This window comes from Prinia subflava, chromosome 6 (assembly GCF_021018805.1).
Source record: "Prinia subflava isolate CZ2003 ecotype Zambia chromosome 6, Cam_Psub_1.2, whole genome shotgun sequence".
In the NCBI taxonomy this organism is placed as follows: Eukaryota; Metazoa; Chordata; class Aves; order Passeriformes; family Cisticolidae; genus Prinia; species Prinia subflava.
The window spans coordinates 28,581,686-28,604,965 of record NC_086252.1 but is presented as its reverse complement, the minus strand read 5'-3'; the positions used below and the strand labels follow the sequence as shown (position 1 = coordinate 28,604,965).

General features: G+C 42.2%; 1 protein-coding gene across 1 annotated transcript in view; it reads right to left on the bottom strand.

Moving 5' to 3' along the window:
- PDIA5 (protein disulfide isomerase family A member 5) overlaps positions 1 to 23,280 on the bottom strand; it is a 97,694-nt gene that overhangs the window by 43,497 nt on the left and 30,917 nt on the right. The window contains exons 6-11 of the mRNA XM_063400865.1: positions 19,361 to 19,453; positions 18,035 to 18,095; positions 14,347 to 14,414; positions 9,877 to 9,968; positions 9,702 to 9,773; positions 5,297 to 5,433 (exon numbers count right to left, since the gene is read on the bottom strand). Of these exons, the coding sequence (XP_063256935.1) occupies positions 5,297 to 5,433; positions 9,702 to 9,773; positions 9,877 to 9,968; positions 14,347 to 14,414; positions 18,035 to 18,095; positions 19,361 to 19,453 (523 nt within the window). The remainder of the gene's footprint in view (positions 1 to 5,296; positions 5,434 to 9,701; positions 9,774 to 9,876; positions 9,969 to 14,346; positions 14,415 to 18,034; positions 18,096 to 19,360; positions 19,454 to 23,280) is intronic.

The following is a 23,280-nucleotide window of genomic DNA, read 5'->3' as shown; positions in this document are numbered from 1 at the left end:
AAACTGTGGTGCACTTTATCATTTAAAGGTTTATTTTTGCACTCCCTTCCATTGGGAGGAAGCAAGCAGAGGTCTATTAGGCTGCATTTTCCCTGCTTTCCCTCTTTATCTATGGAGGAAAAACCACAATGGCTCCAATATCCTGCTAAGGATATTGACATTTTTTCTAACCTTAAGTCCTGCAATCAGCTTATATAGTCTCTGAAGGAGCCCTATGAAGAAGACTTGGAAGAACACAGATTAAACCTGAATTTAAGCTCACACAAGGAAGCTTCAACACAAGGAAGAAATGTTGCAGCAAAACATTTTCATTGTTTAATCCTCTAAAAAGCAAATGCACACTCACACCAACAGCAGAGCCAGAGCACTTTTTTCTCCTCTGTTTGTTACCTCTGGCATCAGTACTGGACCACAAACTTCAGCCCAAATGGGGTATGAGGGAGAGCAAAGCAGCCCCAAGCAAACATCTGGGGTGACTGCCTACAGCCACCAGCCAGCATCAGAGCCTCCTTGCATCCGTGCTTGCTGAAGGTACAGGGGGACACTACACCCACAGTGGCACCAGGACATCATTCTGCATGAGGCTGCAACAACAGGTACCCTTTAAAACATCAGAGTAACACTTGTGTTAACAAAACATAATGAGAAGTAACTCCTGGGTGTGAACAGCAGACACTTCCAGAAACCATTTCTGAGTTGACTTGAATTACAGTCCTGGACTTTAAACACTTTCCAGTGGCATTTGAATTGACTTACCAGTGACTGGGTTGGGTTTATTTTGTGACTGAGATGTGATTTGGAGAAATTGCTGAGGAAAATGTAGAAAGGATAAATGTGTAGAGGGTTTATTCCTTCAACAAAACAATCAGAAAGACTGCAATCCTCACTAATTTAGCAAATATTTTGGACAGAATTATTTTAAAAACTGCATTGGACTCAGCAAACAGTTTGATGAGGAAAATGAAAACACAAACAGGGCTTTTTTTTCATGATCAAGTGACTCAGGAGCATTTTATGTCCCAGTGAGTACCCATGACACTAAAGCATTTAACAACACTTGACTGGCAACACAACCCATATTTAGAGACATTCAGAACCCAGCTGTCATCTTGGGCATCTAAATAAATCGATCAGCTGTAGGCACAGATATCAAGAAGCACACACAGACATGGAGTCTTTATTCTCATTGCTACCAAAAGCTTATCATAATCAGCAATGGTGCCCTTAGTTATGTTACAGTACAGAAATAACTCTGGTTGGTGCAATAAATCCTTTGTTACAGACTCAGAAATAGGCCTGCTAACATAACTGCTACCTCATGTTACCAAATACAATCAATCCAAATAAAAACTCCAAATCCTTTGGGAGGGAGGGCCCTTTCTTTGTTCTTTTGTACAGTGCACGAGAACCCAGTTTTTAGGTATAACACCACACTGAAGAAACACTTCAGATGTCTGCAAGACTCCAGTCTAGATATATCCAAGATAACACTAAGCTCACCACCAGAAATTATGAAATTTCAGCAAAATGCTTAAGTAAGGAGCAAAACACTGCACACCCTTCACAGATGGCTGGGGAGGAGAGTGCCTTCAGAGCCTCACTGGCTGGGTCACTGTTTACCTATGCTAAATATTCAGATTTATTGAACATCCTCTTAAGGGCTTTACAAAGGAGTTTCAGAAGGTTAGAAATCCTGCTCTGTGTCCCCAGTGACCTGTGAAAGAAAGCAGGATGAACTCATCCTGCCCACCCACACTCACCCCCGTTGCTCAGAGCCAGCAGTAATGACCTGAAGCAGCACATCTTCTGCTTAATGGTTGTGATAAATTGCTGCACAAAAGGTATGGTGTCTCTGATCCCAAGAGGTGCAAGGTGCGTGCTGCAGACCTTCCTGATGTGTTTAAAAAACACTGGCTGCTCTCCCTGAACTCAGTTATGCTAGGCAGCACTTAAAATGCTGCCACGCCTCTGACTGGGCTAGTAAGTGCAACTGATTGTAAATAATTACAGTGTGCTCCTCAGGGATGATCATTAGTAGCCACAGGCACGGAGACCCAACTGGCCACATCCATCACAGTGCCTAATGGTGCAGCTCCCAGGTATTTACCTGGGATGTGTTTGGTTCAGCTGTATCTTCAGCACTGGGGGCAGGGGACAGGTAAAATCTGCCAATTCCTCACACAACTTTTCATATGACACTCTATTAATGCATTGGCCATCTGAATATGCAATTAAAGCATCACTGAAATAATTCTCTTCTAGTAAAGCAGCTCCTCATGTCTGTGTGATGGTTTGGGCTGGGACAGAGTTCACTTTCTTCATGGTAGCTGGTATTGAGCCATGAGTTGGATTTGTGCTGGACAGTGATGGTAACTCAGGGACGTTTTAGCTGTTGATGGGAAGTGCTTACAGAATCCAGACCTCTCCTGCTCCTCACTCCAGCCCACCACAAGGAGCCTGGGGTGCACAAGAAGATGTCAGGGGACACAGCCAGGACAGCTGACCTCAAATGACCACAGGGATATCCCAGACCACATGGTGTCATGCTCAGCATATAGAACTGGGGAAAGAGGGAGAGGGGGGACATTTGGGGTGATGGAGTTTGTCTTCCCAGGTCAGCATCGTGTGTGACAAAGTTCTGCTTTCCTGGGAATGGTCAAGCACCTCCCAGTCAATGCAAAGGAGTGAACAAATTCCTTGCTTTGGTTTGCCTATACATGGATTCTGCTTTTCTTATTAAACTACCTTTATCTCACAAACCCATGACTTTACTTGGCTTTCAGACTCTCCCCCATCCCACCATGATGGAGCAGCTGTGTGGGGCTGAGGTGTGGCTGAACCACAACAGTGTGCCAGAAAAACTCCAAGTCACATGGAGGCTGCATGGTGACACAGGACTTTAAGTACTTGCTAATTCCATGCCAGTGCTGAAATCCCCTTGATTATTCTTAGTTACACAGGAGTATATCCTGTGTTATGAGCCTATTTTACAGATGTTTCAACTTTTTTTCTTTTATTAATACATAACTTCTGAAAAGAAAACTTCCCCAGCCAGAGCTACCAAGGTTAAAACAAATAAGATGCTCACTGCTTCTACCCTTTCTTTTACTAGAATAATTTATCTCCTAATATTCATAAGGTGACACCATTAGCACATTTAAGAAGTGCTAAGAGAAGAGCTTTTAATCATGGAGATAACTGTTTATGATAGTTGGCTGTCATTAATTAGTTTGCAAGCCTCATACCCTCTGCTGAGGATGCCCAGAGAGGATTCTTACCAACACAAATCTTTTACACACGTGCGAGCTGGATTCTGCACGTAGGCAAACCATTACCACCTGAATGTAAATAAAATGCCCAAATATTTGAGCTGCATTTAAAATGGAGTTGTTCTAGCAACGAATACTCTTTATCCTAATTTTGAGTAGCTGGAAAATGTTAGCAGAAGATTGTGACAGCCCAATTAAGGCATTCGATTTACTTATAAAACAGCATTTGCCGAAGTACTGCTGTACCTTAGTGCAGAATGTCCCTTAGTACAAAACATACCTATGTGGAAGCACCTCTGCTCTCAAAATAGGTAATGCAATATTGTTACTCCTAAAACTGTGTTACCTGTGTTCTTGAAAATACTAAAAATCCACCAAAAACTGAACAGAATCGCACTGAGATTTGAAACTAACTTGAACTTACTATAAAATTTGATTGCAGTTGTATGTATTCATCTATTTTTAATCTGGCTTCCTAAAGGAATAAATTTTACAGGGCCAACTGTTGATTTCTTCCCCTCTTCCTCCTCCTGAATACATGACCAGACTCCTTCACCCATTTACAAACTCAAAAAAAGGCAAAGCTTTAAAGTGCTACTAAATCTCTGTGAACACGTTGAGAGAGAGGAGACACTCCCGCCATGCCACTGTGCAGAGAGAGGGAAGGGAGGGAAATTTAGGAGTTACATTTGTGCTTGGCAGCAGCTGCTCAGCAAACACACAGCTGCTGAGGAGCAGCAGCCCCTGCTGTCACTCGCACACCGGGGTGCAGGGAAATCTGGGGAAGGAAGTATTTGGGTAACGAAGGATAGCTCCTGAGCAAACCAGGCCTCATCAGTTCTGCTACTTGTGTTTTGGGTTTCAGGCCAGGCACTCATCTCCGGTCCCACTTTCATTAGTACAGATAATCCAGGGAACACTGCGACAGAACAGCAGTCAGTCCCCTGCTTCAGTGGACCAAACTCTTAGACATTTCATCAGGCAGAGGAAATTCATTATGGTATGTTTTTCAAGTGAGTCTTATGAGCAGACCTGCAAAAAAGGCATTTCGGAGCTAACTCCTGCTGGCTTAAAGGGAAGCAGGATTTCAGACCCTGTGCCAAGACCCTCAGCTGTGAGCACAGAGTCTGTCTCCAGAGTCCTAACCTGTAAATCCATGCCCTTGAAAATGAACATCTCACCCAAGTACTGCTGCCAGCACAGCAGCGAGGAGACAAGCTGTGTGTCACACAGTGTAGCAGATTCAAGCCTGAACTGTCCATCACAGACACAAACAACTGCAAGAACCAGATCTGTAGCTGAAACAAGTTACATCCACAGTGAACTAAGAGGTTAATGCACTCCTGTTCCACCCAACAGCATACAGGAGGGCAGTGTGACAGGAACAGCTTCCTGAAGGCAACCCACTGCATTTTATTTGTCAAGCTAAAACCTCAAGTCATGAAAAAGATCAGTTCAATGCATTTTCACTAGAACAACAGGTAGTATCACCACCAACTCTGCATTAGTTATCAAGAGTCCTGGGGTCCTTCTAAACTTAGGCCTAGTTTTGGCATAGTTCAGCACAATACATGACAATCATCCCTTACATCGCCAGAGAAACTGTGGTAGAGGAGTGAAAATGTTCAAAATGATATAGCAGCAGCCATAAACAAGAACCCAGGAGCTCAGGGGTCTCAAGCTGAGTTAGTTGTTCAATCCACCAGAGATCTGCTTTGAAATCAAACAATACTGGAGACAAGTTGAAAATGGGAAATCATGCTGTAAACTGAGGATTTAAGCATCAGACTCCTCAGTTATGTTTTGACTCAGCCTGCAAAGTGTCTCTTTTCCAGGGGCACATCTCCATCCTAAATGTGAAGTCAGCAACTTTACAAACATTTCATGCCTTGTGTATTTAACAATCATCACAAACAAGAAAAGCCTGGACTTTTGAGTTCATGGTTCTGTGAAACTTCCACGGAAAAACATCACTGATTTTGTTAGCAAGCATTTGGCTCAGAGTACAGAAGAGAAAACAAACTCACATGGTGCATGGAACATCACTAGCACAGACGAATGATCTTTTATAAACTTGTCGAAGTCCTCATCGGTCAGGTGATAAACTACATTTTCTTCATCTGCCCAGGGAGTCTCTGGAGCCTGGGGCTGAGGTGCCTGTGGGCTACAAGACAGACACAGCTTAAAGGAGCTCTCTGGTGCTAAGCAGTCATCTTGGCAAGTCAAACTGTACGGAACCACTTTGTGCAGATGTTCACATGTCTGACACACCAACCCTACTGAACAGCTTCCATAACTGTACCCATCCAGAACTCACAGGCACTGAAACACAGATAAAACTGGAGGAGGAACAAAAAAATCTGCAAAAAGCTCCTGAGGACAGATCGGCAATGGAAGGGGATGGAGCGAGGAGATAACCAGACTGCTTGGTTATTACATTATAGAAATCAAATGCATTTTCTATTACTCTTTTACCCTCCTCAGCAGGACGCTCCCTTTCTCACAGCATTCCCACTTTGTAGTTCACAGGAGTCATTGCAAATGAAAGAAAAAAGCAGTGAGCAGAAACAGCCAATTTAACCCGTCACCTTGGATACTGACAGCATGATTAGGGCCAGCAGAGAAAGGAGGAGCAGTGCTGGGACCATGAGCCAGCTGCACACACCATTTCCCTAGGAATACATGGTCTTACCCTGAACAGCTCTTGTGAGCCAGGGAAGCATCATTATGTCCTCGCTCTGCAGTGGGCTTGTAGGCCTAACTCAGCAAAGATACCCAGCTGCATGCTTCATCTAAAAGGCAAGGGAAGTGTTCTACCAACTTCACTATGATTGCAACTGAGTTCAGCTGTCTTTGATGGGTCAGAGCCACAGACATTGTTCAAAGACACAGTGGCAAGTCTGGAAACTGAACCTAAGCTCCTCTGGAGCTCATCATCCCAATAAACAATTGTTTTTGGCTTTTATTAATGTACATTAAAAAGAGAATTTGGCAGCTGTGAACTAAACTATGCTAATTGTCATTTCATTTATTAAAGCAGTGTTCACAGAAAAGACACCCAAACATATGAACATTGGGAGCCAGACTTTGAAGCTATTTTTGTCAGTTGCAGTAATGAGTTCCAAATACCCCCCAAAATTCCCCAAATTTTTTGGCAAAGTACAGGTCTGGATGTGGCCCCATCTCTGCTGAAAGCAGATTTACTATTTTTGATTAAAATGTTAGCTGCCTGGAACAAGGAACGGCAAACAGATGATAACTCATTTATCCTGCCTTACTCATTTCTAGGCTGAAAGCCTAGTTTGATAAAAAAGAAGTAGAGATACACAGATTCAGATAGCAAATTCTGTTGATGTAAGCAATGGGTGTGATCCAAGAATTAAGCAATCCATGCAGAATTGTGATGCACACCTCTGCTGCTGCTTCTGTGATGAACAAACCAAGAAGCAAACACCAAAGTAAGAGGTCAGAGCTGCACCTGGCCAAGCAGCCCAGAGAGGAATGATCTCCAGGTATCCTGGCAGAGGGAAGGCTTTCCAGCAAACACCACGCCACTTCATGGATTTGGGAGCTGGGTGGAGTAGGCAGAGCATGATGAACATGGACACAGTGCCTGCAAAGCACTGCTGGTGTTCAGCAGGGCCTGGCGTGACCTATTTCAGTCAGGAATTAGTAAAGCAGGGCACGGGATGTTTATTCAAATAGCCTAATTTAAAATGCTGTGCATGCTAATGACCCTACACAGGAGGTGGTAAGGAACACCTCAAGGCCTGGAGAAAGCAACAAACAAAATTTAAGATGTCATTTAACACTGAGACAAGGCACACCCAACACCTGATTAGGATGACAGAAGTCCACAAGAGTTATCAAAAGCTAATTCAGTTGAGAGCACAGAACAAGTTCTTGATTTATTGGAGTAGCTGATGCTAAGGAAGGGCTGAGGGAAATCTATAAAAACAGCAAGACAAACTAAGCAGCTGTTGAAGGCAGCAAGAAGCTGTTGGGCTTGCCCACCACTCAGGCTGATAGAGCTCTGTATCAGACTTAACAAAAAAGTGCTATGTACAAGACAGCATCTCTGCTGTGCTGGACTAAGGCTGTGTGATGGTTCATCTCTACCATCTCATGAAAATATCTGAATCTCCAAATATAGTAGCCAATGCCTATTAGGAATATAAGAAAGTATCTGTAAGACTGATGCATTAGCACACTTCAGCATAAGAAAGAAGCACCTTTAATAAGTAGTAAAAAAAAAAAGTGTTGGAGCTCTCCAAACTATCAGTTCTTGTCCTGAGAGGAAAAAGCATGGACAATGACTTAAATAATTCTAACTTTCATTAAGTTATGTCATGTTCTCTCTCTCATAAATGAGCCTAAGATAACTTACTTTCAGCACTTTACCAGTAATATTTAGAGGGAAAAAACAAAAAGAGGGAGAGGGAAAACAGCTGTTTTTCTCCAGATTGTACTTATTGTCCACACAAAATGGGCCATTTCATACAGCTCAGTGTCTGCTGAATTTGCTTTCAAGACTCTACAATGACAGCACATGAATGCACAGTATAAAAATGCATTGGCTTTCCTTGCCACGGCCCTGCCCTGGCCCTCAGAGTAACATTCTGTACAAAAGCAACTTTTCAATATTTTAATATTGTGGTATTCTGAAATGCAGCCTGAAACACACCCTGCAGCTATCTCACTGCCCTCCTTGGCTTTCCTAAAGCCCTTGCCATACCCTTTTGACTACCTGTACTGCAGATTCCTCAGAACAGCATAATATATGCAGGTAGCATGTTTACCCTATATGCAGTTTTATGAATAATTAATCATAATTTAAGCATCAATTACTGACAAAATATAAGTACACATAACTACTCAATGTGATTTCCTTAAAAGTTGTACTTATTACACAAAACAGGGGCACAAGGCTACTGCTCAGATCCTCTTTTGGGCAACTAATAAGCATGCACTAAGTGAGGACAAACAGCTGTCTTTAGCTCTGGACTGCTGAAGTATGAACCAAAGCCCACAGTGGCTTGTTAGCAGAGATTATCATTGGAAAGAGCTTGCAGCTGTTCTGCTTTGCCTCCAGTAGCTGTGTTCACTTGCTGTCACAGCACTGATATAAAGGTACTGCATATTGCAAGGATTATCTGGATATTACGTGGGCAGACGGGGAAAAAACCACCCCAAACAGCTAATGTTTCACATATGGTAGCCAAGAGATAACCACATCCTTGCAGAATTGAAAAGCATAACAAAGTGCAGGTGATGAAGCCATATCCTTGCTCCAAGGGATGATCATCTCCTTCAAGTTGGAGCTGCCATCTTGATCACTCACATTTGAAGGCTTAATTGGCTACACGAGGTTTTAATGACTCTGGCTGAATTCCTCTCGTTTGAACCACTGGGCAGTACTCACTTGCAGTGTTTGTAGCTCCTGATGCTAACAGGATGCTGCTCTCACTGAGGGTTCCAAATCCTGAAGCACTCAGCCTACTGCTGCTGAGACCCCGGGCTACCTGCAGCCATATGCACATCCCCAGCACGGCCCCACTGCACAGCAAAATCCAGTATTCTGAGCCAGTTTTGCTAAGCTGAACTATTACAATAGTTTGCAGCAGTCTGTTCTTTTCCATGTGTTTGTTTCCTTTCATTAGCTTCATTTCAGTATTGTTTCCACGACTGCAGCAAACTGGGGAGGGTTACAAAGATGACACCGTGCCCAGGAGCCCGGGCTATCTGCAAAGGGGATTTCTCCATCACCAGATTATCCCAGCTCTCTCCAGGTGCTCCATCAGCCTCATGGAAGGGGTTTGCACCAATTGTGGAGCAGCTGTACACACACAGTGTTCCTGTGTGTCTCTGAACTGCTACTCCCACAGGCTCACTCAGCAACCAAAATGTTTACTTAGGTAGAAGAAGGTGCTTTCTACACTTTCATGTCATGACAGCAAACACAGATGTGTAAAAGTGGCTACCTGTTTAGTGTGCCTTGATCTTCAGTGTGTTGCTGCAAGACACTTCAGCTAAAAGCTGATGAACCAACAAGAACTGCACACTCAGTATATACATTTTTAACACCACAACAAAAGTCAAACCTTTTGCAAGGTATTAAGTTCAAGCACCCAAGATCACTGGAAATATAAGCTGGCATTTTTAATGAAGCTGAGGTCTGTGTATCTGCATTTATTTTAGTCCACAGTCATCTCCTATTACAGACAAAATGCAATTGTGAAATGCAAGGCATGCATGCTAAAAACCAAACATTAGTCAATCTCTCTGTATGAGTTTAGCTGATCTCAGCGGGGTAGTTTTGTTTGCTCTTCTGAGCAGAGGGAAGGAGGGAGAGATGTCTGCTCCTAAACCATTACAGTCTGTAAATAATGAAGAGTACATAAAAGGTGGAGTACATGAAGTTCAATGCCTTACTTTTTCAGCCACTCTGCGATATCTGCTGCGGTAGCACCAAAGTTCTCAAAGTTGAACAGGAACTTGCCTTTCCTGTTAAAGCAAAAAAACAAGGTCAGTCCTTGCCCTAAAAGATAAAAACACACAATTATCTAAGAGTGCATGATTTCTGAGATCGTAGAAAAACATAACTGACTCAAAATAGCAGATTGTAGGATATCCCCGGACATTGAATTCTTCCTTTATCTTTTCAAATTCAGCAGAGTAAACGTTCATCCCCGCAAGAACCTGGAAAAACAGAGCATAATCTTACTGATTCTTACAATACAGCAGGAACACCATACCATTTATGGTTTAAAGATTTAAGTAAAACCCACTTCAATCTGGACAGATTTTGATTTATAGCTGTTAAGCAAGGGGCTCTCTTCAAAAATCACTGAAATTTTTCTGATTTTGTGCAAGGGGGAACAGAACAATACTTGAGTCTAATCCAGAGAAATCACACACCAGGCAGCATGTCACCTCCTTGACACTCTGGAAGCATCTCTGTTTCTTTTTATTCACCCACTAACAGAAATACCTAAAGGGAATCCTCTCAATTGCAGTACTTGTGCGCTTCTTTGCACATTTGGATTTTAAGCTACAACCAGATTGTTTCGTCCTGTGCAAGTAGAAAAAAAAAGGGTTTTTTGTTCATATCCAAACATTAAACAGAACACTAGAAATTCTATGCTCAGCTCTGTAGTTTCCACTCCAGCAATGAACTTGTCTGTGTCTAACCAACTTGTCAGTGTCTAACCAACCCAAAGCACTGGCACTATCCCAGTTCAATAATGCACTTACTGAATGGCAAGGGGAAATCAGCATGACTTTGATGTGAAAATAAAATGTGCCCTATTTCCATGAGCTCAGGAAATAGCTCATGGCATTTATATGCTTTAAATATGTTAACTTAGATAGGACAGGGTACAATGAGAGTTAAGAATTAACCTTGTCCTACAGTCTTCAAAAGAGAGGCACAGAAGCACAGCAGCTTTTCAGACAAAAACAAAAACTCTCTCCTCCATCCCAACCCATTCTTCATCTCAACAGTCCCTAAGCTTCAGGTTCAGGGTTCCTGTGACTTATACTGTGCCCTGCAACTTATTCTGTGCCCTGTCCAAATGTATTCCAAATATTTCTGACAGGAAAACTGGAAGATGGGATTGATTCCAAGTTTTTGTGTGTGTGCAACTCACACAGAGGTCATTCTGCTGTCAAACCTGGACCCAGCAAGTTGCTGAGATACTGTTTCCTGATTAACTTAGTTTAATGGCATTGACAGCTTAAATCATTTTAGCAGCAGGGTCTTAATCCAACCCCCTCCTCCTTCCCTCTCCAAAACCAGGATTTTCTCCTTCCATCTGAAATGCCACATCAGAATTTAATACCATGTTCCTGACTGCAGCAAATGCACAGACCAACCAAATGTGCTCAGAGCCAGCATGAAATAAATTTTAAAGCAGAAAATCCTCATTTGAAGGTGAACCGTTCCTATGAACTGGAAAGTCACAAAAAGATACTTTGTTTTCTCTTCCTTATCCTAAAAAAGGATAAATTGAACCGAGAGGAGTACAGAAGTAAGGTTTATACTTGCTGGCCTAGTCTTCCACTTTGAATTTTCCTTGTAGCTCAAACAACCCGATTGACTTAATTCATGTGAGATTATCTAGACTCAATTCTCCCCTTTCCTTATCCTCCATGTCCTAAAGGCAGGTAAATGCAACAGGACCAAGATACAATGGCTGCTTCATCAAGCAAGAACCAGTTTTGTTAATTAACTTTGTTAATTCCCTAATTAACACCAGCCTACCAGATTCCACATTTGCTGTGAACTTTCAGAGGATCACCTATGATTTAAATGGGCACTCCTGGCCAAGTCAGATAATTTCACTGTGTCCATCTAATGGTGACAGATAAAAGTCAATAACTTGGATTCATTCTGGTGTTCATTACATTATATGAAGCGTATTTAGCAAAAAGCTTATTACAATGGGATCTTTTTTAATGAAAAGAGCAACAGCTTTAGCTGGCCAATAATGACAGAATTATGAAATATCAGGCTGCCAGAGACTATCAAAACACACCTACTGCCCAAAACCAGGGTCCTCCTGCCAGACGTTTGGCAAATTTGCTTTTAGCAAATGACTAGATGACCCAACTTCAATTTAGGTCCAATACCTCTTGTAATAGTCATCGCTGAAACAAAGATCAGTTTATTCCTTTCACCTCTGCAGTGACACTTGACATATTTCAACACCTATCTGCTCTCCAACAAGCTACCTATAATCTAAACCAACTGTGAACCTTTCCCAGCTGCCCAAGAATTTGGAGCTTCCAATCATGCCTGTTTAGTTGTGAGCCTCTACCTTGATTTTCAGTTTTCTTGATGGGATTGCTCCAAAACTGGTACCTTACAGTACCAAAATAATTTAAGGGAAAAAAAAAAGACAAAAAGACAAGCACCAAAGGAGGAAAGCCCTTAAGCACATTCTCAAGTTGGTCTTTACTGAGCAGAACATTCTGGCACACTTGCAAAGTTCATGGGCATTAGGGAAATGATGAATGGTTTGCTAATATTCAGTTCTCCCCTGCTCCAGGGCCATAGTGACAGTAATCACCAGAGCCCAGCCAACCCTTTAACCACAAGAATCTTTCCTGCCAAGGATAAAGTAAGTCCACTTCTGATTTGGAGCGCTTTTTCCTTCTGCACTGGGTGCAATGGAATTGTAAGATAAAACCATAAACTAAAAATGCCACCCTGCCTTCCTCTCAGTAACAGCACTGGGACAAGAAACAAGCAGTCCCAAGGGAACACAGTGAGCAGTGACAGGTCTAGTTCACCCTTTTATGACCTCTTCAGTAGGTGATACTGTACTTAATTTTCCTGCTGTATAACAGCAATATTCACTTTTGAGCCTGGCACATCCTGACAGCTAATGACAGGTCAGATTAAAAGGCCAAAGCTTCAGCTCATCCAAACCACTCATAAACTTTGCAGCAAAGTCTGATCTGGAGGTCAACACCACTGTAAGGCACTCGATGAATAATCTATGTTGGGTACAGCACACTTAACTTTAGAAATGGCAAGCTATGTACACATCCCACTCAGGAAGCTAATTGGGTCAAATTTTGACAAACAGACTGATTTTTGTAAAAAATTCGGGTGGCAGTGGCATAACCAGTCTTTCCTCTGAACTGATCCTGCTCTACAACACTCCACTGCAAAAAACTCTCTTAGCCCTGTCAGTCAGCTGTGCAGGATTAGCCCGGATCTATAGAAACGATTTCCAAGTGAGGAAGGAAATAATCAAACCAGAATAGATCTAGAGTTTAAATTCTCTGGTCTGAATTTAATAAATGAGCTGCACATGGACAAGGAAGGGGTAACTGCAGGAGGACAGAGTGCTCTGCAGCATGCCTTCTCTCTGGCACTGTCTCTGTAAGTGATGCTTTACATTGCTAATCCCTCTCAGCCCACACCCACAGTGTACTGCCATGCAGGGCAGGAGTGCCTTCCCAAAGGCTGCAGCACATGCTGCTCTGAGGGGAGATGGCCTTAGAGGGCTGCCTGGCTGCACAAAAACACTCTTGAAAATATCTTCTAAGGCTTGTGCCATGTCCTAAATAATTCTGAGTAACTCCCACTCATTTCAGCCCTAAGGATTCAGAGAAAACACTTCTGAAAACAACTGGTTTGGAGAATGTTGGGCAGTCTGACAGCACCAGGTGCTCATGAGAAGGGCCAGAGCTGCCCTGGCAATGAACTGCAGTGCCTCATCTTTTCCTCACAAGGAAACCTGTAAACACAGCACTGAATGATCCAAGAGGTAAGATCAGACCAAATCCTGCCACAGCCATGAAACAAAAATCCTATTTTTTCGTCCTTTATGTACTACTGGCATCATATAAATCATACGTTAAGCACATTATAAAACCTCAACTAGACAAGTGCCTTTGACTTGCTTACAGAGATCAATACACCTTATAGGTACAAAGGGGTAACTAAATTATTGTGAATGCTGTACTTTATTAGAGTCAAAGCTTACTTTCATATCAATGGGACATCAATGCTCACTTTGACAGAGCTGCATTTTAACTGTAAGACTCTACTAATGCTGAGTGGCTAGAGGGTGACCAGGATCTTATGGGAGGGGGATTTCCTTCCCCATAACACTGTGATTCCCCACTGAAAAAGTTTATTAATAACTGCAATAAGGGCACCCATCCCTGACCTTGCTACGAAACATCAGGCCAAAAAGCTGCTCAAACCCATTAAAGCAAACATTTATTTCTTTACCGGAATGAGCTCAAAAGGCCTACAAACTCACAAATTAGAGGCTAAACATAAATCCAGACAGTGTCAGAGCCTGTACCTCCGTGGAAAAAACTGCAGTGGAGCTAAAGGGCAAGTGAGTACACATCTCATTATCTAAAGTTTTAGAAGAATAAAAACCAAGAGAGAATCCTTAGGAGATCTGGAACAGAGTCGTTTATTTCTGTTTTGTTTCAGCTTGCTTAAAAATTGATAATTTTGATTTTGATAAATAGTTGTCAGTTTATATACTTAACAAAAGGTGTTAAAATTATTTGTAAAATGCCATATAAATCTCATTGTCTTACTTACATATTTACCCTTGAGTTCTGTGGCTGCCTGCTGATAAGATGGCATCATTCTCTTACAAACACCACACCCTGATAAAAAATAAATTGTGTCAGTAATATGCCAACAACTCTATTCAGCCTCCTCTACATATTTATGCTCCAAAGCATATGAGGTAATATTTTATATTAAAAAAATTAAACAAAAATTCTTTATCTGGTTCACTAACTCATTATTAGATTATTAGTTTCTAAGGAAGTTATTTGTTACAAGCCTCTATTTTTGCACATTTTTCATGCTCTTCATTTTCATATTCATTTCTCATCCTACTATGAAGAGAGTAAAACCATCTTATATTCCTCAGGCTCTGAGCTAAGCCCAGAGGAGAATACAAGATGAAACACACATATCAAAAGTCAACAGAAGATGTCATAATTGTGAACTCTAAACAAAAAGTTTTGTACATTTCTGGTCTTTGAAGGGACAGGGGGAGGTACTTCAGATTCATCCCAGCTTAACAAGGTTTTGAAATCAATTTGAGACACATTTCCTAAACGCATTACACAGACATCAAGTGTTAAACAGTGCTCTGTTAATTGAGCAGACATAGCTCAGAAGCAACAGCCCTTGTAAGATACAATAATGTGCTGTGGAAAAGACAAAGGGCGAGTGAGGAAGACCACCAATGTGTAGTTGGACCGTGCTGAGTGAGAGTTGTTTGATGATGCTCTGCAGTGCTAAGCAGATTAGCAGTTAATCACCTTGTAAACAGCAGTTTTCATCCCTGCCAAGTAAAATCTGTGCATGCGGATGGGAAGGGGCAGGAGTGCAGACAGCATGGAAGAAAGGTAGCTGGAGCCAAGCACTCCAGACACTTATTGTGGAAACCCTCAGTCCACCACGGGACAGTAGTCAACACTTCTGTTCTGGCTAACATACAGAGAGTTTCGAAAATATCTCCCAGAAAGGAGGACAGATTTTGCAGCCACTTATTTAGGATCATATTAGTGTGCCTGGAAAAGAACATCCTTTAATCTGACGAAGAAGAGTTCTTGTTTCTGTGGTATTTCCATCTTTGATCTCTCCACTCAAACTGACAATGAGGTTTTTAAATTAGTACTGGTCAAAATGACAACTTCTTGGTGGGCACAGATCACTCATTTAAGGCCCTACTGAGGTCTTGCAGCTTCATCCAAACCACTGGACAGACATCAAAAGATGTGAGTTGACAGACATCTTCTGAATCCTCTATTTCTTCTTTCCTCAGGAGCCTCAGGCCCTTAAGTCGTGCAGCAGATTTCCCTATCTTCCCCTCTTCACTCTCTTACTGCTCCCTGGAGCACCTTCTAGAGCACAGGCCAACCTCCTCCACCCAGCCATCACCCCTATCACCCTCCTCTTCCCAGCTCTGCTGCTGCCTCAAACCTGCTTCTCCCAAATCCACTTCCACCCTCTCCTGTCCTCGTATTTCTGGGTTATATTGTTCAGGATGCTGCCAAGCCACATATACCCCTCAACAGGCATAAAAGGGGAACCTCAAAAAACTCATTTTCTTCTGTTCTTTCTCCTTGTCCCAAAAGAGGGAGCTTAATTAAATACAGATTAGTTTTTCCATTAGTTAACACCTTCATTTTTAAAGTCTTGGTTTCAATCATGTTTATAAACAGCTCCTTCTTGCTGTCAAATCAAGACAGTCTCCTGCAGGAGTCTTCTTTGACTGAGTTAACTACAAATAAATCTGAATGCCTTCAAGTATACCTAGTATTTCATCTTTAGTGCTGTCTGACTTCCTAATACAGGCCCGAAAGTACAGTGAAAGGTCTGCAAATGGCAGGTAACACCTTCTGAGGAAAGCAAGCCTTTGCTTTGAGTTGTTTTACCCAGACTGAGCATTCCTGAAATATTAAAGTAACTACATCTAAGTCTGTGCTTGCTTTCATCTCCCTCTGCACCGGTACGTAATGAAAGAGCCCATTTCCTATCAATCTGCCACAATGAATCTAAAGCCCCTGCTTCCAACAAAGCAGAGAAATAAGGCAGCTGTCTTCCCCACAGCCTCCCAGACAAAGCCTCTGATGTCCTCTCGTGCCAAAGACCTCCCTTAGAAGTCACAAAAAGCAGAATTTCTTTTAGTGACCAGTCTTGATTTGCTGCTCCCAGTTATGAAAGGTAACACCTGTATGTAACCAATAATTTCAGCTGCTCAAAGCCCGTATTTTATTGCAACTGCTGGATGTATTTTGTCTCCAGTAAAAGGAGCAAGAAAAGAAAATTTGGACAACAACCAATTCAGAAGGTCTTGTGTATTAAATAAAAGATGAGAGAGTTACAAACTGAGAAATCAGAGGAAGAAAAAAAACCTCACAAGTAGACTTCCTTCACAGCAGTTTGGAAAGCAGCACAAGTATTACAGTACTGAAAACTAGCAGGTGTTTTGCCACTTCAAAGAAGAGAAGCTGAAAGGAGGAGAGCTTCTGGGGGAATGGTTCAAAGAGAATGAAGGGTCAGATAAGGCATATTTCAGACAGAGACTCAGTTGTGGAAAACAATTATTCCTGATACAGGTAAACTGTGAAAGCACTGTGCAGGCCAACTCTCCCTGAAGGGATGATTTACAGCAGAGCAGCCGTATCATCTCCTGCTGATCCAAGGCAGCAGCTCCTGGGAACAGCCACACACCATGCCAGGCCACCAGGACCACGCCACTGCAGAGGCTGAAGGCTCAGAACCACAAATTATTTAATGAAAAGAAAAATCATCCTCTTTGTGATGCATAAAACTAAGTCTTGGGCAATTCTGGCCATCTTGGCAGTGCTCAGATGAGAATAAAAAGGTAGACTGGTGTTTCAGGCAGTAATTACAAGAGAAAATACACTGAGGAACACCAGATAATGCTGCCATGCGATGCAAGTTTTAAAGAGAATCAGCCAGCAAATTGCTTGTGGTACCTAAACATCAACTTCCCTATCAGGGCACTGCTGGGAGGCTTCCCTAGTTTAGGTCACACATTTATTCTCCTCTCATGGCTTTCCTGCTTCCTCAATTGAGCAACAACTCAAGTGCAACACAATCTTGCTCAGAAGAGCTGGAAAGCCTCTCACACAGCAGTCACCAGGAAACACAAAAAGGCAGCTGTAAATCTGCAACATTAAGGAAGAAGTAGCCAATGCAATGACAAGATAGCAGCAATCCAAGCTCAAGGTCACAAAAGAAACAGAGAGACTCCAGTGTGCTCTCCTCTTCCTGAAACCCCACTTGCATTTGAGTGCAGGGTGCCTCTGGGATGGAGCAGGAACAACAGCCCTGCTCCTGAAAACTGCACTGTTCCCTCTGCCTGCAGCACACAGTGTTTCTGTTCTGTGCAGCACAAATTGAGAAAGGTAACACAAACCTAGGAAAAAAGGTAACACAAACCTAGGAAAAAAGGTAACACAAATCTAGAAAAAAAGGTAACAAAATTATAGAAAGCAGCTGCTTAAAAAACATTGAGCAAGAGCCATCATCACAAGAGAACGAGACAAGACTGGGATGCAAGTGACAGACAACCAGGGAAAGACTGAGGACAAACAGGCAGAACAACACAAGGAGCTGAGTGATAAAGGTGGCACAAGATGCTATTATCAGTGAAGCACAGGTGAAGCTTCTAGTCAGACTTGGACACCTCTCAGTGGAGAAGGGGGAAAGAGGAGACAGGACATGCTGGGCTACTTACATGGGGCATAGAACATCATCAGTAGGGGCTTGTCCTCCTTCTTCAGAAGCCTTCTCAATTCCTAGTGAATGAACCACAGGAAATAAAAACACATTTATACTCAATGACATCTCTTATTATTTGTACTACAACTTTAAAAAACTAATATATGTGTTCATAGAACACAGGCTCATTGATCTGAGGGAAAAGGGCTCATCTTTCCTAGCAGACAGGACTCATGTTTTTTCCTTGCTCAATTTTAACTTGAAAGAAGATGACAAAATGTATTATACATTCAGCTATCTGCCGAATATCCTAGACCAGTATCTTCACGGTTAATATGTGGAAGTTCCATGGTTTAGTTCATTTTCACTGCAGAATCTCCACCTGGAAACTCTTTCTTCACTGACACATCCAAAATCCATATTACAATTCAAAAAGGTGGACTCAATAATAACAAAACAACTTCAGTTTTCACACTATGAAACCTTGCCAAACCTATGAGATGCTATGTGAAAAGGATTTTTCAGTACCAGCATGATAGAAAAAGTAGATGAAGTTTTCAAATTGAATGCAACCCTTGGAAGCCTTGTAATAGAGTACAGAGGGTGAACATTAAAAATTAATCTTCCTACAAAAACTGAATGTCAGAATAACCATTTCTAGTATTAAAAATGAAAGCCAGAAAATTGAAAAAGCCCTTTACAAAATACCAGCTAGAGTCCAATCAATTAAAGTTTAAAAAATCCATAGACTAGAAAACTAATATAAAAGACCAAGCTGATTATATTAGAAAGAACATAATGAGTAACGGTGGCACGGGTTTTTAAGGTAGTTTCATCACATTCGCTGCTTTCCCACTGAACACTGAGAGGACAGTTACTGCACCAAGTTAAATCCCTCAAGGGCTGGATCCCATTTCTTCCTGCTTCACACTTCTAACCTCAGGCACACGAGGGAACCCAAGGTTTAATGACAACCTGCAGTTTGAAGAGCAGCATTTTACCTCTTGCTTGCATTCTGCAGTGAGTGCACCTTGCAGGCTGCTCCACTTCCCTGAGACAAAGAGGGCTGTGCCCCCACACCATCCACAAGCTCTGCACTTGCTGTGCAGCTGGCAGACTGAGGTCATCACCACACAGGGCAGAGCAGGGCGGGGAGCTTTACAGGCTTTACAGTTATCACAACTCATAAAATTTGTCAAATCACTTCAAACAGGATGGATGCTTACACTTCCCTTCCAAAGAAACAAAATAATGGTGTTTCACTAAGGGTTAATACAAACATACACACTCCCTTCATCCCACATATTTATAATACAACAGAACATCTACCCAGCTAATGTACCTTTTCACTGTCGACATGCACAATATCTTTGGCTTCAGGATCTTCCTCCCACAGTGGAGCACCTTCTGGATCCTTGAGAAAGGCCACCATAGACTGTAATAAACAGGGGAAAAATGGTTTACAGAAAGACGAATGGAAACCATGAGACATCCAATCTCAAATCCGTGCTGTGATGTAAACCCCATATAATTAGTGCCTTTGCTTTTCTGCTCATATATTCATCTGCTCTAATGCAGATTAGCACAAATCTCCCATTGCAGAACCAAGTGCTACGTGGGTGTGTACCTTCATTATAACTGGTATTCCAACTTATCAGTTCCCACTCCCACTGTAAGACTGGGGAAAACAGAGTAGAAGTGAACCTGCACACAGAGAACAGCTTCAAGGATCCTTCAGAGAGCTCTTTCAATGGTACTAGACCTTCCCCAGCGAGTCCCTGAGGGAGAGACTTCTCTTTATATAGAGGTCAGACTCCCATGCCCTTCACTGTATCTGACTAACAGGACTAGCTGGAGGGCACACTGATACTTGCTGTGAGCAAAAGCAAATGAACACACTTACAGATCAAACTGCTCATTTGGTCAAAGGAAGAATAATCCACCAACAGCTCCCTGGGTGACCCACCTATCTGAAAAATCCATTGAATGCAATTTCAAGTATGAGAATAAGAAGCAAATGTGGCAGGAGAAGTGGGAAATACAAACCCCTAGGATTCTGCAGCTCCCACATCCAGCAAACCGAGTACACCTGCACACACACTTTGTAACTGCTTTACCTGACTGACGTGCAACCAAAAATCCCTTTCAGCAGACCACAGATATACTCTATTTACCATGAGGAAATATACTCTGATCTGATAGCTCTGATTTCATCCTGAGCGTGAAGGAAACTCCAGCCCCCTAAATCAATGAGATACTTTCCATGGATTCTGGCAGTAACACTACTCCCTGTTTCCAGCTGTACATGCAAACACAGGCTTGATCACTTTTATCCTCAGAAGTCTGAGCTCTAGGGAACATAACACCTGGTATTCCATGTTCATTTACCATTCAGAATGACCCCACTTCTTTCTCTGTGGCATTGCTTGTAGGCTTGTGTCCATTCTCATACGGGATCTTTGCCACACTGGTAACACGGCAAGGTCCCTGAGGAGCTTCCTTCAGTGTGAGTGTGAGGGGATGACGCTGCCACAGCACTGAGCTACACTAAACACACACCAAGACTTCTTATCCAAAAGCCTGGGTGTGTTCTCCACTTCCTCAGGAGCAGGCTGGCAGCACACCTGCTGACACGTCCCACCACTGGAACAGTCTCAGAGACATTTCTGCTGCCTGTCTGCCTTTGGTGGGACTGCTGTGGTACAACATCCCAACAGCTTATCAACAGAAAGGGGATACGTTTAGCTCATTTTCCTGCCTCTTGGTACTGCAAGGATTGGGAGGATTCAGAGCTTACAGCAGGATCCATTTATTGCATTTATGTTTCTGTCTGCTTGCACAGCTAATATTGAAAAGATTTGTCTTATCACAAGAGGCAGCATGTATCAGTCACCAGACAGCAAGCAAAACACTTAATGTACACAGTAAAAAAGGATCTAACGGGTGAAGATGACAAACATTTCCAGAAGAAATTTGTTTTACAGTGGCATTATCAGGGAAAGGAGCTAGTTAGGAAAAAAATATATAAAATCAAGTAATTTACGATGGAGTTACAATGTAAAAAGCTGTAGACTTAGAGGCATTAACATTCCAAATGACATCCTAAGAAGTCTACTAATACATGGGGAAAGGAAAGATAAGGACAAAACAGCACAGAGGTTCTACCTTTAGGACAGTTGCATCAAGTCCTGCTCACCCTCAGCATGCACAGACCTCAACTATACACTGAAGAGGAGGAGAGAGGGGTCAACATTTTGAACGGCTAATGAGTGTAATTGACTCTGCTAGTTTCAAGAATTCCTGCATGCCAAATTCAGCCATGTAGAAAGAGATGTGGTTAGAGATGGAGGATTAAAGAGATTTAATTCATCCAGCCTCTCCCTCTCAGCCAAGACAGAAAAAAATTAGATGTGTAATGTCTCCTGGCAGGAGCAGGCAGTACGTTGCCTTGCCCTCAATTCTTCATGCAGCGAAGAGAACTTCCTCTCTTTAAATGGGGAAGAATAACACCCAAACAAAGCACAGCATTCTCTAATCACAGCAAAGTAGTGGTCCTCAGGCTGCTGTGTTAGAGGCCACAGCAAGGTCTGGGGCACAGCAACCCTGGTGTTGTAGAGCCAGCTCAACTCCAGTCCTGCCATGGTAGGGTCAGGAGCTGTTTTGACCCCTCGGCATTGACAGAAGCACCATGGGCTGTAACCAGCTGTGCCAGCTTTGAACCTTAAAGTTCCACTCAGCAGAGTACAGGACGTGCTTCACACAGCACATGCTGCTAAAACAAGCAAGTTTAACAGGAGAGCTGATTCATAATTGTATATATGGACTTAGGTTTTAACCTGAAAGAAAGTATAAACAAACACATCCTTGTGCTTTTCACTCCTTTGAAGTATCATGCAGTAAGGATGCTAATAACAAGACCTGCCTCAATTTCAATATACACTCCTTACAACAGCCAGCCTGAAAACGATTCAGGGTTTAGTGCAGGACCAATTTATTGAGTTAGTCTATTCCCTTTGACAGTACTAAGCAGATTTGTACTTAAGTGAGTTTTCTCCATTTTAGAAGAAGGGTAAAACTCTCTCTGTACTTTATACTCCAGAAAAGGCTTCATCATGTAATAAACACAGTCTGGATACTGGCACTGTGGCTCTCTTGAGAATTAAACATCATGTGGCTGAAGCAACATGTGAACAGAGATTCCAGCTAAGATCAAAGACTGATCTAAGCTTAGGTCTTCAACAGCAGATGACTACAGCTACCTTAGGAGAAGACACATTAGCACTTATAGTTCTTGTATTACTTACACTGGCACATGCTCTCAATTTCTGGCAAAAAAAATTTACGTTTACGGACTCTGCACCAGCTGTCGTATATGGACCTCTGTGCTTTCTGACTATCAATGCATCTATCTCTTATGATTATCTAAAACTGTTTTCCAGACTCCTAAATTCTTGGCTTTCACAACATGTAGCTACTAGTTCCAATGTTTTTTTAACATTGCAGTTATTTGTTTCAAATCAACCATCCCAAAATTCCACTGCTTGCCCTCAAATTTGGAGAAAAAAGTAGTAATCACTCCCTTTTTTTAAGCTACTCACAGAAATATCCATTGGAACTTCCTCCAGCCATCCTTTTCAGTGTGTGAGAACCTAAGCCCTTCTACAAAGAATTGGGAATATATTTTTAAACTATTCCTAATAATTTTGCATCAGTGAATTTTATTCTCTTGCCTTCCATCTTCCTTTCCTAGATATCCCAAACTGCTCAGATCTTAACACAGGTCTCAGCAGCAGGAGGTTCTGACTGCCAAGTAACCTACCCCTACTGTGAACACTGAACTATCCTTTATTCCTTATTTTTCTAACAGTGAAACCACAAGGGCATCTCTACTAATTACGTAAGGATTTAGTTCCTTTAAGAAATGAAAAGCTTTGCTAAAAACCTGAGTACACTATCAGCTCGATCAGCCACATGTGTGAAATTGCTGATTACTCCAGAAGAATCCTTTTACAGTTCTTCAGAGCTGTGTCCATCATTCTCCAAAATGTCATACATATATTAATATGTCTACTGGATGTCTGGAAAGAAGATCCAAGTTTTATTACCACCAGTTTGCTGAATGATGTGAAACAAATCCTTTAATCTCCCTGTTCTTCAGTGTGTCCACCTGTCCATAAAATGAGTGTGATACCCTCTGTAATTGTGTTGCTCTGCTGCTCTCTGTTTGTATGTACTGAGAGACTCCTGACAAACACAGCTGAG